The 14727-nt window shown below is 41.5% G+C and overlaps 1 protein-coding gene across 1 annotated transcript; it reads left to right on the top strand.

Annotated features, from left to right (window-relative positions):
- The first annotated feature begins 11978 nt into the window (after positions 1–11978).
- On the top strand, positions 11979–14656 carry snapc5 (small nuclear RNA activating complex, polypeptide 5). The gene is made up of 4 exons (XM_034204821.1): positions 11979–12136; positions 12610–12737; positions 12830–12910; positions 14069–14656. Exons 2-4 carry the CDS (start codon positions 12648–12650, stop codon positions 14246–14248), a joined length of 351 nt encoding a protein of 116 aa, XP_034060712.1. The 5' UTR covers positions 11979–12136; positions 12610–12647; the 3' UTR covers positions 14249–14656.
- The last annotated feature ends 71 nt before the right edge of the window (positions 14657–14727 follow it).

The raw sequence follows: 14727 nt of genomic DNA on the forward strand, positions 1-14727 counted from the left end.
ATACTGTTTAACTGTTCGGCAACAAGGGGTGTGAAGTCTATCCCAGCATGCACTGGGTGAGAACGTGTCACCAGTTAATTATGCTAACTAATAAAGACAGGAATACAAAAGTTAAGTCGAATTCCATTCGAAAAATATGTTTTTGTAAACAAAGAATCATATAATAACATATGTATTGAGATGATAGACTTAATTAACACAAACAATGATTTGAATGACATGTCACACGATGGTTAATGTCTCAGGGAAAGAAACATATGGTAGGCATATTCTTTAAATGTTTATCTTACAATACTGGTATCATAATGAACACATATCATTCACCGCAACAACCAAATCCAAGAGCATTAATCTCTGGAAAACTGTCTCCTTAGGACAGCCAACTTTTATCTTCCTAAAAGCCAAAAAAAGCCAAATTAAAGGAATAAAATCGAAAATAATTTGCAGTGTGAATGTATTCAGTAATTGTGCAGGTGACCTCTTCACTTAAATGTGTCGGTTTTGATCAATCAGTCTCTATTAGTGTTGTCTGACCAGCTTAAGACACATGATGAGGTATAGTTCCTTACAATCAAGAGTGGCGTTCCTGTATCAAGAGTCAATCCCAAAGTGAGGAAGAGGATATTTCATCCAGCGGCTGAGCACCGGGCTCCAACAATAACACCTCCCCACTGAAAGGAAATTCCTCCGCCTCCTCTGCTCTTGGCTGGAACACACAGCTCTCTTAATCCGGCTCTGGTAATGAGGTCATTTCACATAATAATTTTCTCCCTTCCTTTTTTTTCATTTGAACTAATTGAAATCTGGCCAGTTACAGGAACAACACTTTGTGTCTGATCTCTATGTTTAATAAGATGCTTTCTTTACTGAACTATAAATGATTAAACTTAATATGATGAAAGGCTATATTTCTGTAGGAGAACCTTTGATCCTTCACATGTTCAGCAGTGTTCCTGCAGCTAAGATCAGAGGCCTTCAGTAAGGTGGGAGTTGAGGGAGAGGAGGTGGTAAGGCAGTAGTGGAACAGACAGAGATGTTGTTGAAAGCCATGCGCTGCCAAAACCAACTCTGATCACTGATCCGAAGCCATCTGATCGCAGGAGCAGCCGGCCTGGCCTTAAGTGGAGGTGACAGTGTGTCAAGGAGACACATTACAAATCAGAGGAAATTGGAGATAAACAGATAAAAGAATGCAATCTCTGTTGGAAGTAGCGAGGCACAGGGGGCAGGAAATAAACCTGTATTTAAGCTGATTACCCGAGCAGAGTCCCGGCCCCTTTCAGCAGCTCCGTACAGCCCGGGCCTCACCACTACCAACGCTGTTAATTAGAGATTTGCTTAGGGAGAAAAAGGCAGCCTTGTCAGACTTGCAGGAGTGTTAGTGATGGCTGGCTGGAGGGGGACGTGCAGGGCTCTTAATTGGGTCTGTATGCTGTATCGGTGGCTGGCTGGAGCGCTGGTGATGATTGCTGTGAGCAGGTGGCCGTGGTGGCAGCTCCATGCAGGCCGTCCCAAGCCAACCTGTCTGTTCTTGTCAGGACCTGGAACACTGAGCAGACAGCTCCTGAGCCCCGCGCTCATTACGCCAACTTGCCCACCCTGTTGCCTAGTGACGCCCTCACAGCCCCTACACAACACTTCCTCCCTCGTCCCACAATGTAACCCGCAGTCGAGGAGGACTACTTCCACACAGTCTAGCCAGGGGAAAGAAAGATGAATACACTGCTACCCCAGTGTCCTCTGCAGATACAACATGTTGTACCTACCCCAGTGTCCTCTGCAGATACAACATGTTGTACCTACCCCAGTGTCCTCTGCAGATACAACATGTTGTACCTACCCCAGTGTCCTCTGCAGATACAACATGTTGTACCTACCCCAGTGTCCTCTGCAGATACAACATGTTGTACCTACCCCAGTGTCCTCTGCAGATACAACATGTTGTACCTACCCCAGTGTCCTCTGCAGATGCAACATGTTGTACCTACCCGTGTCCTCTGCAGATGCAACATGTTGTACCTACCCTAGTGTCCTCTGCAGATACAACATGTTGTACCTACCCCAGTGTCCTCTGCAGATACAACATGTTGTACCTACCCCAGTGTCCTCTGCAGATACAACATGTTGTACCTACCCCAGTGTCCTCTGCAGATGCAACATGTTGTACCTACCCCAGTGTCCTCTGCAGATACAACATGTTGTACCTACCCTAGTGTCCTCTGCAGATACAACATGTTGTACCTACCCCAGTGTCCTCTGCAGATGCAACATGTTGTACATTAAGCCGGCCTTAATGCATCATATTTTCCAACCAACAGTGTACACCAAATAGAATTATGTCAGTGGCAATCTATGAAAGCTGCAAAATCACTCTGGTTCCTCACCGTCTCGCCAAAAGAACAATCCTTACCTTTAATATGTTCGCTGCTGCAATGGGAAAATTACATTGAGGACACGATTAGAGATTCAGCATCTACTTTCATCCAATGTGTGCGTCTGGAGTTTAATCGGACAACGTCTCAGACACGCCACAGCTGCTCATACATGACATTTGTGATTACGATCTGCGTCTAACAGCACATCAAACACTTGAGCACACAAATGCAGACATGAACATGTGCAAGCTTTTACACACACGCACAGCAGCAGTTAAGATCTTGGAAGCATTCTTGTTAAATCTGCTGTCGACCTTTTCTGGCAGCAATCTCCATTTGCACCAGAGTGTAGCAAAAGCAGGAGTGGGGAGGGGGCAACTTCATGCAAATACTGCGGTGACCTAAACTGTAATCTAGCAACTGGACTGGGAACAGCAGGCTAGAATTCAGAGTTCACCTTTATTCCTATATTCTTCTTCCTACAAGTTCTGGTGCAAAACGAGAATGTTAAACAGTTTTGAGTGACAAGACTGCCTGAGGCTAACTTTACAGGGAGAACTCTGAATGTGGGACTGCATGGGGGCAGAACATGCAGTATTTCTGTTCTATTTGTATTACCAAATGTCAGTAGTTCATGAGGGAAATCTATGTCCCCAGAGGACCTAGCATTTCTATTGCCATGGTTAGATTATTTTGGACAGTAGTCAGACAAAGTTTCATGATTGAATGGAATTGTGATGAATGCTACAAATGAAGTGTAAAAGAATCAATCATGTCAGAGTTTGACTGGACGGACTTTGGAGGAGGGCATGTGGAGCAGCGCCTTAATGGGAAAATGACAGGCAACAGTAGAATGACATCAGCTATGGCACAGTGCAAGGCCTGTTTAATGAGACGGAGAAGTCAATGGGCTTCTTTAACGCCTTTAAAACATGAGCACACCTCGTGACTCGGGTTGTGAATTAAAAAAAAGTACATATTTAATGCGACCGCAGAAGAAATATGAGCTGAGTTGGAATCCAATCAAAACCAACATCACCCCCTAATATGCAGTGACTCATCTTGCAGTAATAGATGTTATTTTCACTTTTCGTGGCTTGAAACTAAAATGAGACCATCTAATTTATTGCTGTGCTTATGATCTGTATTATTATTATTAATTTAATCCAGTCAAAGGTCTACTAAATGACACACAATCCCTACAGTCCTGTCAGTGTTTAAGTTCAGGCTGTCCGGTGTGAAAAGGTCAGAATTAAAGCATCGCCCCACCCTGAAGTCTCTCTGAAACATAACAATCCACAACGTCCACATTCTGCGTTGCTGCTCCAGTAACTGAAGCCGCAGAGAGGGAAAACTCTCAGCCCGAGACCCACTTCTCCGTGCCAGGAAGCCCGGGGCATGTGAAAGCTGAAAACCCAAAGGGTGATCATTTGTCATGGGCCGTTCACACGTCTGGAATGTCTCAGTTTGTGCACTCAGAATATCAGACAAGATGGGTGGTGTTCCTAGAGATCAGGGCCGCTCTCATGCCGGGGCGATCAAAGTGAGCGGGGCTGGCGCTACAGAGTTCACACGCAGCTGTGTCTTCCCTGGGGTTGCACTTGGGCTGCGGGTGCTAGACCTCACTGTGGAAGTGCCTGTAAATAAATGGTTTTGTCACTGTGTTCACACATTCCTCCAACCAATGGGCCTGCTCTGCCTTATTAGCATAAGCTGCCATCCTCCCAGCTGACTGATGACATCACCTCATCACACACGCATTGACTTTACAGAGGAAACTAAACGATACTTGCAAAGTTGGCCAAGAGTTATAAAAAAAAAAAAAAATTCACACTGAAAATCATTGACATTTTTTATTTAATTTATTTAAAAAGGAACAGTATATTTTAAACACTTTAAACATTACTTTCACAATGGGGAATGGGAGTGACTGATATATGCCTTTTTGAGGTGGTGCAGAGGTCTCGGTGGAGGAGTGAGGAAATCAGGAGGAAAGGCAGGACTGCCGTACCTGTGCTGTGGTCTATCCATGAGGAATGCAAGGAATGCCCAAACCTCTGTAGTCAATATTTGCTTTAGATGTAATGATAAGAAAAGCTTGGTCTATTACCAACTGTATCTGGGATGCTAGCCAAAACACAAAGCCCAAAGGAACACATTCAAACCTGCAAAACAACCAGCTAATGCTTGACTTATGTTACATGTAGGTACCATTTAGAACATGACACACACAAACAAACATTGATTACATCCTAACTGATGCTATATCGTGATCTGAGACATTGAGTCATTTGACCTTGGGTTGTCATTTGACCTCTGTCCTTGGCACCAGCACCTCAGACTTTCCTTGGCCCAGTGCTGTAACGAGCCTTATTTCACAACCCTGTCATTATCCGCTCTTTTGGGTTGTGGTGAATCGGGTCAAAGGGATTTGTTTATTTTCCCCATTCTCCAAAACACCTTTCAGCACATTTAGTAACCAGGCAATTTGATATTTGAGATTGAAAAGGCTCAATAAAAGAGAAAAATGAGCCTGCAGACTTAATAATAATGAATCATTATGAAAAAGGAAAAAAGCAGCAGAAAAGGAAAACAGTGGATTTCCTTGTGGCTGGTCTGACATTACAAGGATGTTTAACTTGGGGCACCAAGGGAGGTGAACTACGCAAACTAATACACCAGACTCAGGAGAGTGAGGGAGAAAGAAAGACAGAGAGAGAGGGAAAGGGGAAATGTAATTAATCACACCACAGTCAGAGGGCCGGGTTTGTCATTCTTGAGAGAAAGGCCAGTGGAACAGCAGGGCGGTGCATGGGTGGTCAATTAGTTTGCAATCTTCAGCTGTAACAGAGGCATTCTCCTCAGCCCCAAAGTCCCTGCTGCCATCCCTGACCAAACCACATCCTATCAGGGCCAAAACCTCATGCCGTGATCTGATACAGTCCCCAGGCTCCAGCATGAAGAAGATCATTGGATGTAGCTCAACCTAAATCAACTGTGGTTACATGGCCTTCTGTCCAGGATCTACCTGAGCTTTCAGCCCCTTTTCAATTTTCCATGCTTCCAACGTGAGTCTGAGAACCAGACCTCCTCCGCTCTGGTGATCTGCTATTTCACTTCTCAGGGATCACAACGTGTTGCACATCTTTTCCAATCTGACTGAATGTACTTAAACCTCTCCGGACAGATCAGTTTAACTATAAGAGCGAAATAGAAAAACCCACAAAAGCAGACTGAGATGAAATCTGAACAGGGGATAAATAAGCTTTCCTGAGCTTGTCAAGAATAGGGCAGAGAACCAAAAGTCTTCTGATAGGTAAGAGCTTCGGATAATAAAACGCTGAAGGCAGCAATGGTCCGGTTTTCCAGTTGGATAAGGCAGTAATGCTGGTTTTTACTGCACTTGCATGTAAAATGAGGACTGCATCATAGCTGCAGCGCACCTAGCGATACACTTACTACACGTCCCTACAAGTGTTGATGGACAAAAAACACACTATGGATTATACCACACAGCTGTGGTTTATAGGGTGATAAACACTAGTATCCATCATCTTCTGTGATGCAGTGACAGCATGCCCACTGGGATTAAGAAGCTGACTGATTTAGTGTGAAAAGATTCAATGTGCAAAGAACTAAAGCAAACCAAATCATTATTCTACATGTTGCCATACCTGTAGAGGACTTTTGAATCGCTAAAATGACTACATAACATGACCTTTACTGGATAATATCAGGATGTACGTGCCGATAAACATGTTTTACTCACTTCATTTGTGCACCAATGGATCTGTATCAGTACACTTACGCATCCTTACTTCTCCAGCGAGGTATGCATCCATGTCTCTCTGGCTCTGTGTACGTGCAGAAGATTGGGGCTGATTACAATGAATGAACTCAAATCTATTTGTCCTACAGTGTGCGCGTGCCAATTTGCACGTCATATGTATGTGGGAGTGTAGGACAGGAACTGTAAAGGTTAAGGTAGTTCCTTTGAAACAAAGGCTCTCCCGCATCTTTGCATCTCCATGAGTCCTTTCCTTTCATACAGTGCAGGCGCCAAAGGCTCCAGACAGCCTCACTGTAACTCTAAGAGGGAACATCCTGGAGCCGCCACCCCCACATTTCCCTTCACATCCTATAGATGGTTGGACTAATGGAGTATCACATTCATGTATGCATCACACAGAGGGGGAAGAAGTAAGTAAAAGTCCTGCATTCAAAATGTTACTTAAGTAAAAGTACAAAACTATTAGCATTCAAATATACTTTAAGTACCCAGATATTTGAAATAGTGGTATTATAATTATTGATGCATGAAGGTGTTCATGACTTCAATGTTGCACTTGGCAAATGTGGGGTTTATTTGAATGAAATGAAATACTAGTACCAGGTAACTTAACCTATATAAATTCAAATGTATTTATATTTTTGTATTAATAATGTAAATCTGTGGTATAGTCAATCTCTAAAATAAATGTAGTTTATTTTGCCAACAAAATGTAGTGGAGTCAAAGTAGAACGTAGTATGAAGTACAGTACTTGAGTAAATGTTCACTGTGTTGCACACAAACTCACTTCAGGGCCAGGCTCTGTTGGACTGGTTGCCTCGTTCTTGAACTGGAGACGAATGACAAGCAGTGCCGGCCATGATCTGGTTTTGCTCAGCTGTGATTGCATAGAGCCCCAGATTCCCCGGTGACTCACCGACCCCACAAACGCTCCACTGCTGTTTTACAATCTTATCTCTCCGGGCCTCACCTTACACTCTGTATCATCGTCTTCCCTCCCTCTCTCCTGCTCCATCTTTCATCCCTCCTCTATTTCCATGCTCTTTCTCTGTGTTTTACTGCCACGATTGAAAATTGAGTCATAACTTCCTGACGGCTCTGTTCAAAGGTCAGCCCCGCCCCCCCTCCCTCTTTCTCTCTGTGTTGCCTGCCTCCTTTCCTCCTCTCCCTTTTGGTAGGCCCCTCATCCAACACGTCCAGCGCTGCATTCCTCAGACGGTGGGAGCACCTTCAAACGCTGCAGCAGCATCGCTCGCAGGGCGACCGGGCCCCGGCCTCAGCTGCCACCGGCCCCCAGCACCGGGCTCAAGCCCCTGCATAAGAGACCTTTGATTGTTGGGAAATTGCAATGGAGCAGCAACAGAGTCTCCGTGATGACAAGGAAAAAGCAACTGTAGCTCTCAGGAGCAGAGTGATAACTGTATAGTATTAGCCACCTTCAAGCTGCTGAAACCAACTCCAAGTAAAACCCTCATGCCGGAGTGGGGCCCCTCGTGTCTGTGCTGGGGGGGTGGCAGCTGCGATAGTGGGGAGCAGGCCTCCGAGCACCTTTTCGTCTGACCCCCAAATCCTTGAGGTCTCTACTACACTGACACACAGCTCCAGTTTCACCCTCCCAAGGCTCACTATGTGCTCGGCTCTCATAACAATAATGTTCTTGTACACGGTGACATACAACAACACGGCAAATGTACAGTGCTGTAATGAACAGTCAATTAGTCCATGCGTTGACCAACACAAACCTAATGGATTCCAATCTTGACATTTTCCTCTAAGTAGCAGTTTAACAGTTTTATGGGGATACATCTTGTATTTTGGAAATACCTGCTGGGTTTCAAATGTTTCATTTCGCCTCTGCATAAGGCAGTGTTTCTCAAACTTTTTCATACCAAGGACCACTTAACCAATAAAAAAACACTCGTGGACCACCTAACTCCACAAATATCCCAAATCACATGGTTTTTCTAGAACAGATTACAAATCGCCTGAAAATGGTACAAACAAGTGGCAACATGTGTGATGAAGGTGTTGGGTTGGGCCATATCATGCAATCGAAAGTGAAACTTTAGCTCGCTCCATTGCGGAGATATTCCTGCAAGAGTGCGGAAAACTTAAATGTATTTATTTATTTCAAATGTGAAATGTTACCAATATACTCGCGGACCACTAGGGGGCGCTCACGGACCACCAGTGGTCCGCGGACCACACTTTGAGAAGCACTGCAGGGGTTCATTCTTTTGTTGAATAGTAGTCGTGAAATGTCATGTACTGGATGATTTAAAAAGAATGTGCGCTTCTTAAATTATTCAGACATTGAAAGATACAGAAGTGCAATCATTCTCAAAAGAAATGACAAGGTACAATAAATCTATATATTGGCACACGCATGTCTGCAGCACGGATCAGTGTAGCACATTTCAAAGCAGTATTGACAGGTGTAATTGATATCAAACCTGTAGCAGAGACACATGAGGACACTCTCTTGGCACCTCACATTATCTGCCCCGCTGTGTTATATCTGGAGGCATCCTGGGTCTCTAGCGGGGGCACTGTGTGGCGCTGGACAGCTGCTGCTTCTCACCTAAAGCACAGGCAACATACAGTATTTCTACAAAGTGAAATGATGGGACACAAATTCAAGCAAGCGCAGTTGACTAAAAAGGGAGCGACAGATTCAGACAGGAGGGCCATTAAGATTCATATAAGTGCCAGAAGGGTTATTAGTGAGCTACATCCAATTGTGATTAAAAAAAACTAAAACATGTTATTAAAGGTGGGGTAGGTACGTTTCAGAAACCGGCTCGAGTGCACTAAAATTTGAAAGTACACAGCCGAAAAGAATCCGCCCCTTCCTTCACCTCCTCCAACACACATGAACGCGCACATGACGTCAGCAGACTGGTGAAAGTGGCCTGTTGCTGGCACGAGATACATTTGTGCATGCACGAGATGAAGGCTGACAGACAGGGCGGCAATCCAATCCGTTTAGCCGGGCCGGCTAAACGGATTGGTTGTACTTTTTACAGTACTACGGCTTCCACAGATGCATTTTTTTAATGGATTTTTTGTCAAAGCACTTAAGATATTCATTGCTATCGGGATGTTAAGAGCATTCCATGGAATATAACAAAAAGTGTATCTCGAGCCGGTTTCTGAAACTTACCTACCCCACCTTTAAGTCAATCTTTGGGTAAATAATGTACGTATTTTGGCGAGAGGATATTTAGAATAAAGCCATTCCATAATCTGTCGAACAATAACTTGAACAAATTCTACACATTTTACAATTTCATCACATTGTAGTGACCAGGGTTTTTTAAACCAAAAGAAGGCGTTTGGTGAGAAACATTTAAGGACTCCTACATCCTGCAGTAGTCTTGTTTTCATGTTTGTGTGAACATGGACGGCTAGGCTCTGTCTCTCTCTTTGGCTGGGCTCCATTGTTAGTCTCCAGTCCTGCCTGCGTGCTGTGATTATCAATGCAAACATCTGGAGGGACTTAGCCAAGGAATCCTATAAAGAACCTAATGGGCTCTTCTAACATTTTTGAAGACTGATTAAGAGCCGTTTCAGATCTCGTTCACATCAATGAGTTCCATCTGTGATTTATTTGAGTTTTCAGTTAATTCGTTATCTACACTTTGCTTTTCTTTCAGTGTAATGGGGGTTTGGGGATTTAAGAGAGACTCTCATACTTCCTAGTTAATATACAAGACTGGTCAATATTTGCTTATGGGGCAGCTCAGATACTTGAATAAACATGGAGGGCTGCTCCATCATCACTGTCACACCAGACATGGAAATCGTAGCTGTTTCTGTACCATGAAAACAATCCTAGCTCCCTTCAAATGCTGAGAAACTCTTGCATAAATTGTCATAAATATCCTGCAAACTTTAGTTATCAAGTTTCACTCAATTTTAGTATTGCTAATCATAAACTAAAGCCATTACTTGCAGTTACTCCAGCTAGAAAGCAAATGTACACTTTGCATATAGCCTAGTGGAGTGGCAACCAGGCCTCTCTTTTAAGGCCTATTTGCGTTCCAAAAGTGTGACCCTTATGTTTTATGAGGGAGACTAACACCATGAAGTACATTTGTTACAAATTAGGCTTCCTAGAGCCGTAAAGTTGACACCTGCCACTTCAAACCTCTCTTTGGGAAGGGTGGATGGCCATTGATAACCGACTAGAAAGAAATACCTGCATTAATACAGGTTCATTAGCCCGCTAGCTAACTAACGTTAATGTCCACCTGGTTACACGCCCACAGGGTACTTACAGGAAATCAAGCTGAGCCATAACATGTTGGATCGTGTGCTCCACGAACTCGGCTCAGTAACTTGTAACAAACAAATGTGATGGGTTTCTTTTTTTCAGCGTGTCTCATCCACGTTTTGTTCAAACAATTCTCAAATAATCTGACTTTTTCTCCTCGAAGGGCAAGGCGGCCGTTACCGCTGCTTGACCAGAAGATGGCGCCAAATTCAAAGTTCGTTTTACAGTAGTGCTGCGTTTAGGTGCCTCTCGTGAAGTCGTTTATTAAGGACGCGTTGAGGTTAATTTATTACACTGCATTAATTGTCCAAATGATTCAATGCAAACCTCTTGTTGTCACCAATGTTTTTTGTTGAGGGATTTTAAGTAGTGATGTTACATACTGCGCCGAAGCTTCGGAGCGTGGTTCGAGTAAACCAGGAAGTATTTGGTGAAGCGTGTATCGATTAAGATAACTCAGACTCTCACTTATGGGAGGACGGAACCTGACGTATAAATAAATAAATGCATAAATAAATGTATGAACACATGTATGAATAAATACGGCAATAAATGAATAAATAAATAGACGAATAAATACATGTGGAAATAAATACATGAATGAATAAATAAAGTGTATTTAATTCTTATTTTCATTACTTTATTTTTGTAGTTTTAGTAAAACGTTTTTTTTTCATATTAAATATCTTTATATCTTTTTTTCAAATTTTTATGATTGTATTATCTATTTCATTGTTATTTTTATTTGATTATTTTCATTCTTATAATTATAATTGATTTTTTGGGGGGCGTCTCCCTACTGTTATTATTTTTTGAATTATGATTTTATTGTTTTTTATATATTTTATTTATTTATTTATTATTATTTGTTATCATAATTGTTTTTATTATAATCATTTTTTTGTTATGTATTTATATTATTTTATTTTGTGTTATTTGTTTATTTATATTATTATTATTGTTTTTATTATTATTTATTTAAGTATTCTTAATATTTTATCAATTTTAATCATTTATGGGCGTCCCCCGGAGTTAATAAATGTATTCTTTGATGTTGTTAAGACTTTCTGAGGCTCTACCATGGTTAAGTTTGCGAATATTATTAAGGAATAATGAAATGTTTCCCAGCCTCCTTAGGCTTTTCAATCACAATCATTCAACAGGAATATATACAATATTGATGCAAATTGATTACATGAAAATATTATTGTATGTTAATTGTTTAGTTATTCTAAGGCTTTACTCATTGGGAACTCGAAAGATCACACTGTTGGGATATATCTGCCTGTTTTACACCCTTTGACCAACAGGAGGGTTTGTGCTCAAATGAAAGCCTTTGACATGAGAAATGAGATGATGAATCCTTTTGCGAACCAATTGGCTGAAAAGCTTCAAAGCTTCATAAGGCTTCATCTCGCCATCACTAATTTTAATTAAGACACTTAGTCCTGAAAGTGATGACACATTGTTAGCTCTCCAGCCAGAAGTTTTACATTTCCGATAGTTATAAACGTTACCAAAGGTCCGGATATGACATCATGACCACAGGAACCAAACTTTAGCTCGTAACGGTATCTGTAGCATAACAGCTAACTTATCAGTATTCAAAACAAAAGCTCTCGTAAGCACAATATCTTCGTTCAACACCTATTTGGACGTTAATATGGAGCTGTAGGCAGGACTTATAAATAAAGGTAATAATCTTAAATTGGGTTTTATTTTGCATTTGTGAAAAGGATATATTTGGGGTACCGCTAACGTTATTATACAACATGTTGTTCGTAGCGAGCAGCAACTAAACAATACAGTTACCTTTTTTAGATGTGTTATTTTACACAACCTGTACTTAACTGCATGCGATAGTAGCCCGTACTATATTGAACGTTTAGCAAACTAGCGTTACATTGGATGGAAGCTGCTGAGTAGAGTTAATGAATTGTCATATTTTTCAATGAAATCCTAATAAATGGGACAGGAACAGTTTGAAACTGTATATTATCTAAATGTTTGCATCATTTGAGGTTGAGTAAAGTGACTTTCTGTCAAATAAAATAAATAAGTAGGGCATTTTGAAGACTTGAAAACGTTGCCACCCCTATCCACTTTGTAATGGATATCAAATCTGACATAACACTGTAACCATGACTACCTATCTCTTCCCTTTCAGTGTTGAGGAATGGTGTGACTGCAGCAGAACCAGTAAAGATGCACAGCCGTCTGCAGGAGTTGAAGAAGGAAGAGGAGACTCTCCTCAAAATCAAAGTCATGCTCCAAGACCAACTGAACAGGCTGAAGGTGAGTGAGAGAGTCCACAATGAGTGTAGAGGTTTGTGCTTGTGTTTGTGGTAAATCTGATTTATATTTGATGTGTTTGCTCTGTGTTTCAGTTCGAAGAGGGGGCTTTAAAATCTATCATTAGTGCACAAACAGAAGAAGGAGCCTCTGAACGATCTTCCCCAGAAGCTGAGGTAATCCCTGTCACATCAGGCACAACCCTGCTAAATGTGCACAGGTCACAATCATATTTTTGCCTGTGTTTTCTGATCATTTCACACTTCAGTTGTTTTATTGAAAATGAAGATAACTTGTGTTTTACTACACAACACTACTGTAAGCTTGGGGTGTTACAGTTTGCAGGCCTGCATAACCGCACCGATTTAAATCCACACATAAACCATGTTACTTAGAGTAATAATGTTAAGACAGGAAATTGGCTAACTTGTTTATGTGAGTTGTCGTAATCTGATTACTTTACCACCTAAGTTTACATCAGTACGACTAAGTTATACATAGCCATGTAATCCTATTTGGCTAACAGAAATGTTGCTGAGTTTATTAGGTTGATTAAAATGCCTTCAATTGTGACGAATAATCAGATTATTATGTTGCACGCAAAGGCTATAACATTTTAGGAATGTTATTGTTTTTATGATTTAATTTAATTTAATTTAATTTATAAACATAATGTATGTACCCTTTTTTAAGAAACTTGTACATTACTATTGGGAGGGATGAAACCCTCTTTAATGGTCACACATGCAGAGCACACAGTGACATGTGTTCTCTGCATTTAACTAGTACTAGGAGCAGTGGGCAGCTATTGTACAGCGCCCAGGGAGCAATGGGAGTGGGGGGGAAGGGGGTTGTCCGGTGACTTGCTCAAGGGCACCACGGCAGGGCAGGAGGTGAACTGGGACCTCTCCAAGTAGAAGTCCACACTCCATTTTTAGGTCTGGTCGGGGACTTGAACCGGCGACCCTACGGCTCACAGTCCAAGCCCCTACTCACTGAGCCACTGCCAATGTACATATTGAATTACTGGATAATAGGATCACTGAGAACGTTATTAATGGTTTTATAGGCCTTGTCTAGACAATCGATGATTAAAACAGTAAATATGAAATGCCTCTATACTACTCATGCACTGTACACTAGTATTTCATTACACTTTTTGATTTCATTGTATGCATCCGTCAGCTTAACATTTTTTTTCTTCTAATTATTACTTCTAAGGCACATGAAGCTATACCTACGAGGAATCACTGGGCAACAGAAGTCTCTAAAAACAACTCTCAAAGACATACTGCTCTAGCTAGTTATGCATTCTCACTTTGACTTTGTTTCAGGTTCATATTAACCTCGATGATGAGGGCGAGATCAATCAAACCAAACTGCTACTGAATGCCGCAATAGATCTTGATATGGAGGAGGACGACGATGAGGAGGAAGATGAAGAGGATGACGAAGAAGATGACATTGAGATTGGGTCTGGCCCTGATGACGATGAGGAGGATGATGATTACTGAGATTCTCAGTGTCTCATGGAGCTTAACTATTTGCACCACTGAAGAAGAACCACATGTTAACAGACATATGTTCATTTGTTCACCTGTTTATCACTTATACAGTTTAATTTATTTGAATGGAGTGAGTAACAGTTACAGTGTAATGATGAGTGGTGCTAACAGTACCCTCCTTGGTCTGGTTTAAGGCACAACAAACCACATAAGAATTTATTTGTCAAATGTTGTGAAAAAGGTCTATCTGAAATGCAGTAAGACAGTGTTATTAGCTGCTTATAGCTTACTAGACATATTGTGCATTTTGAGGATTAGCATTAAAATGTGTGGCTGGGCCATATAAGAAGATAGTACATATACATTATGCAAGAAATGATAATTGTAAGCACAAAATAAAATGTTTTGCATACGTTTCATCTGACTGATTTTTACTATAACACACTTCTAGTTATACACAAGCATCATACAGTATAGTTTTTCTAAGT

This window comes from Gymnodraco acuticeps, unplaced genomic scaffold (assembly GCF_902827175.1).
Source record: "Gymnodraco acuticeps unplaced genomic scaffold, fGymAcu1.1, whole genome shotgun sequence".
Lineage (NCBI taxonomy): Eukaryota > Metazoa > Chordata > Actinopteri > Perciformes > Bathydraconidae > Gymnodraco > Gymnodraco acuticeps.

Coding starts and splice junctions, on each gene's coding strand:
- snapc5 (XM_034204821.1), top strand. CDS start 12,648: ATGCACAGCCGTCTGCAGGAGTTGAAGAAGGAAGAGGAGACTCTCCTC. Junction 12,738..12,829: donor ACCAACTGAACAGGCTGAAG/GTGAGTGAGAGA, acceptor TCTGTGTTTCAG/TTCGAAGAGGGGGCTTTAAA. Junction 12,911..14,068: donor GATCTTCCCCAGAAGCTGAG/GTAATCCCTGTC, acceptor ACTTTGTTTCAG/GTTCATATTAACCTCGATGA.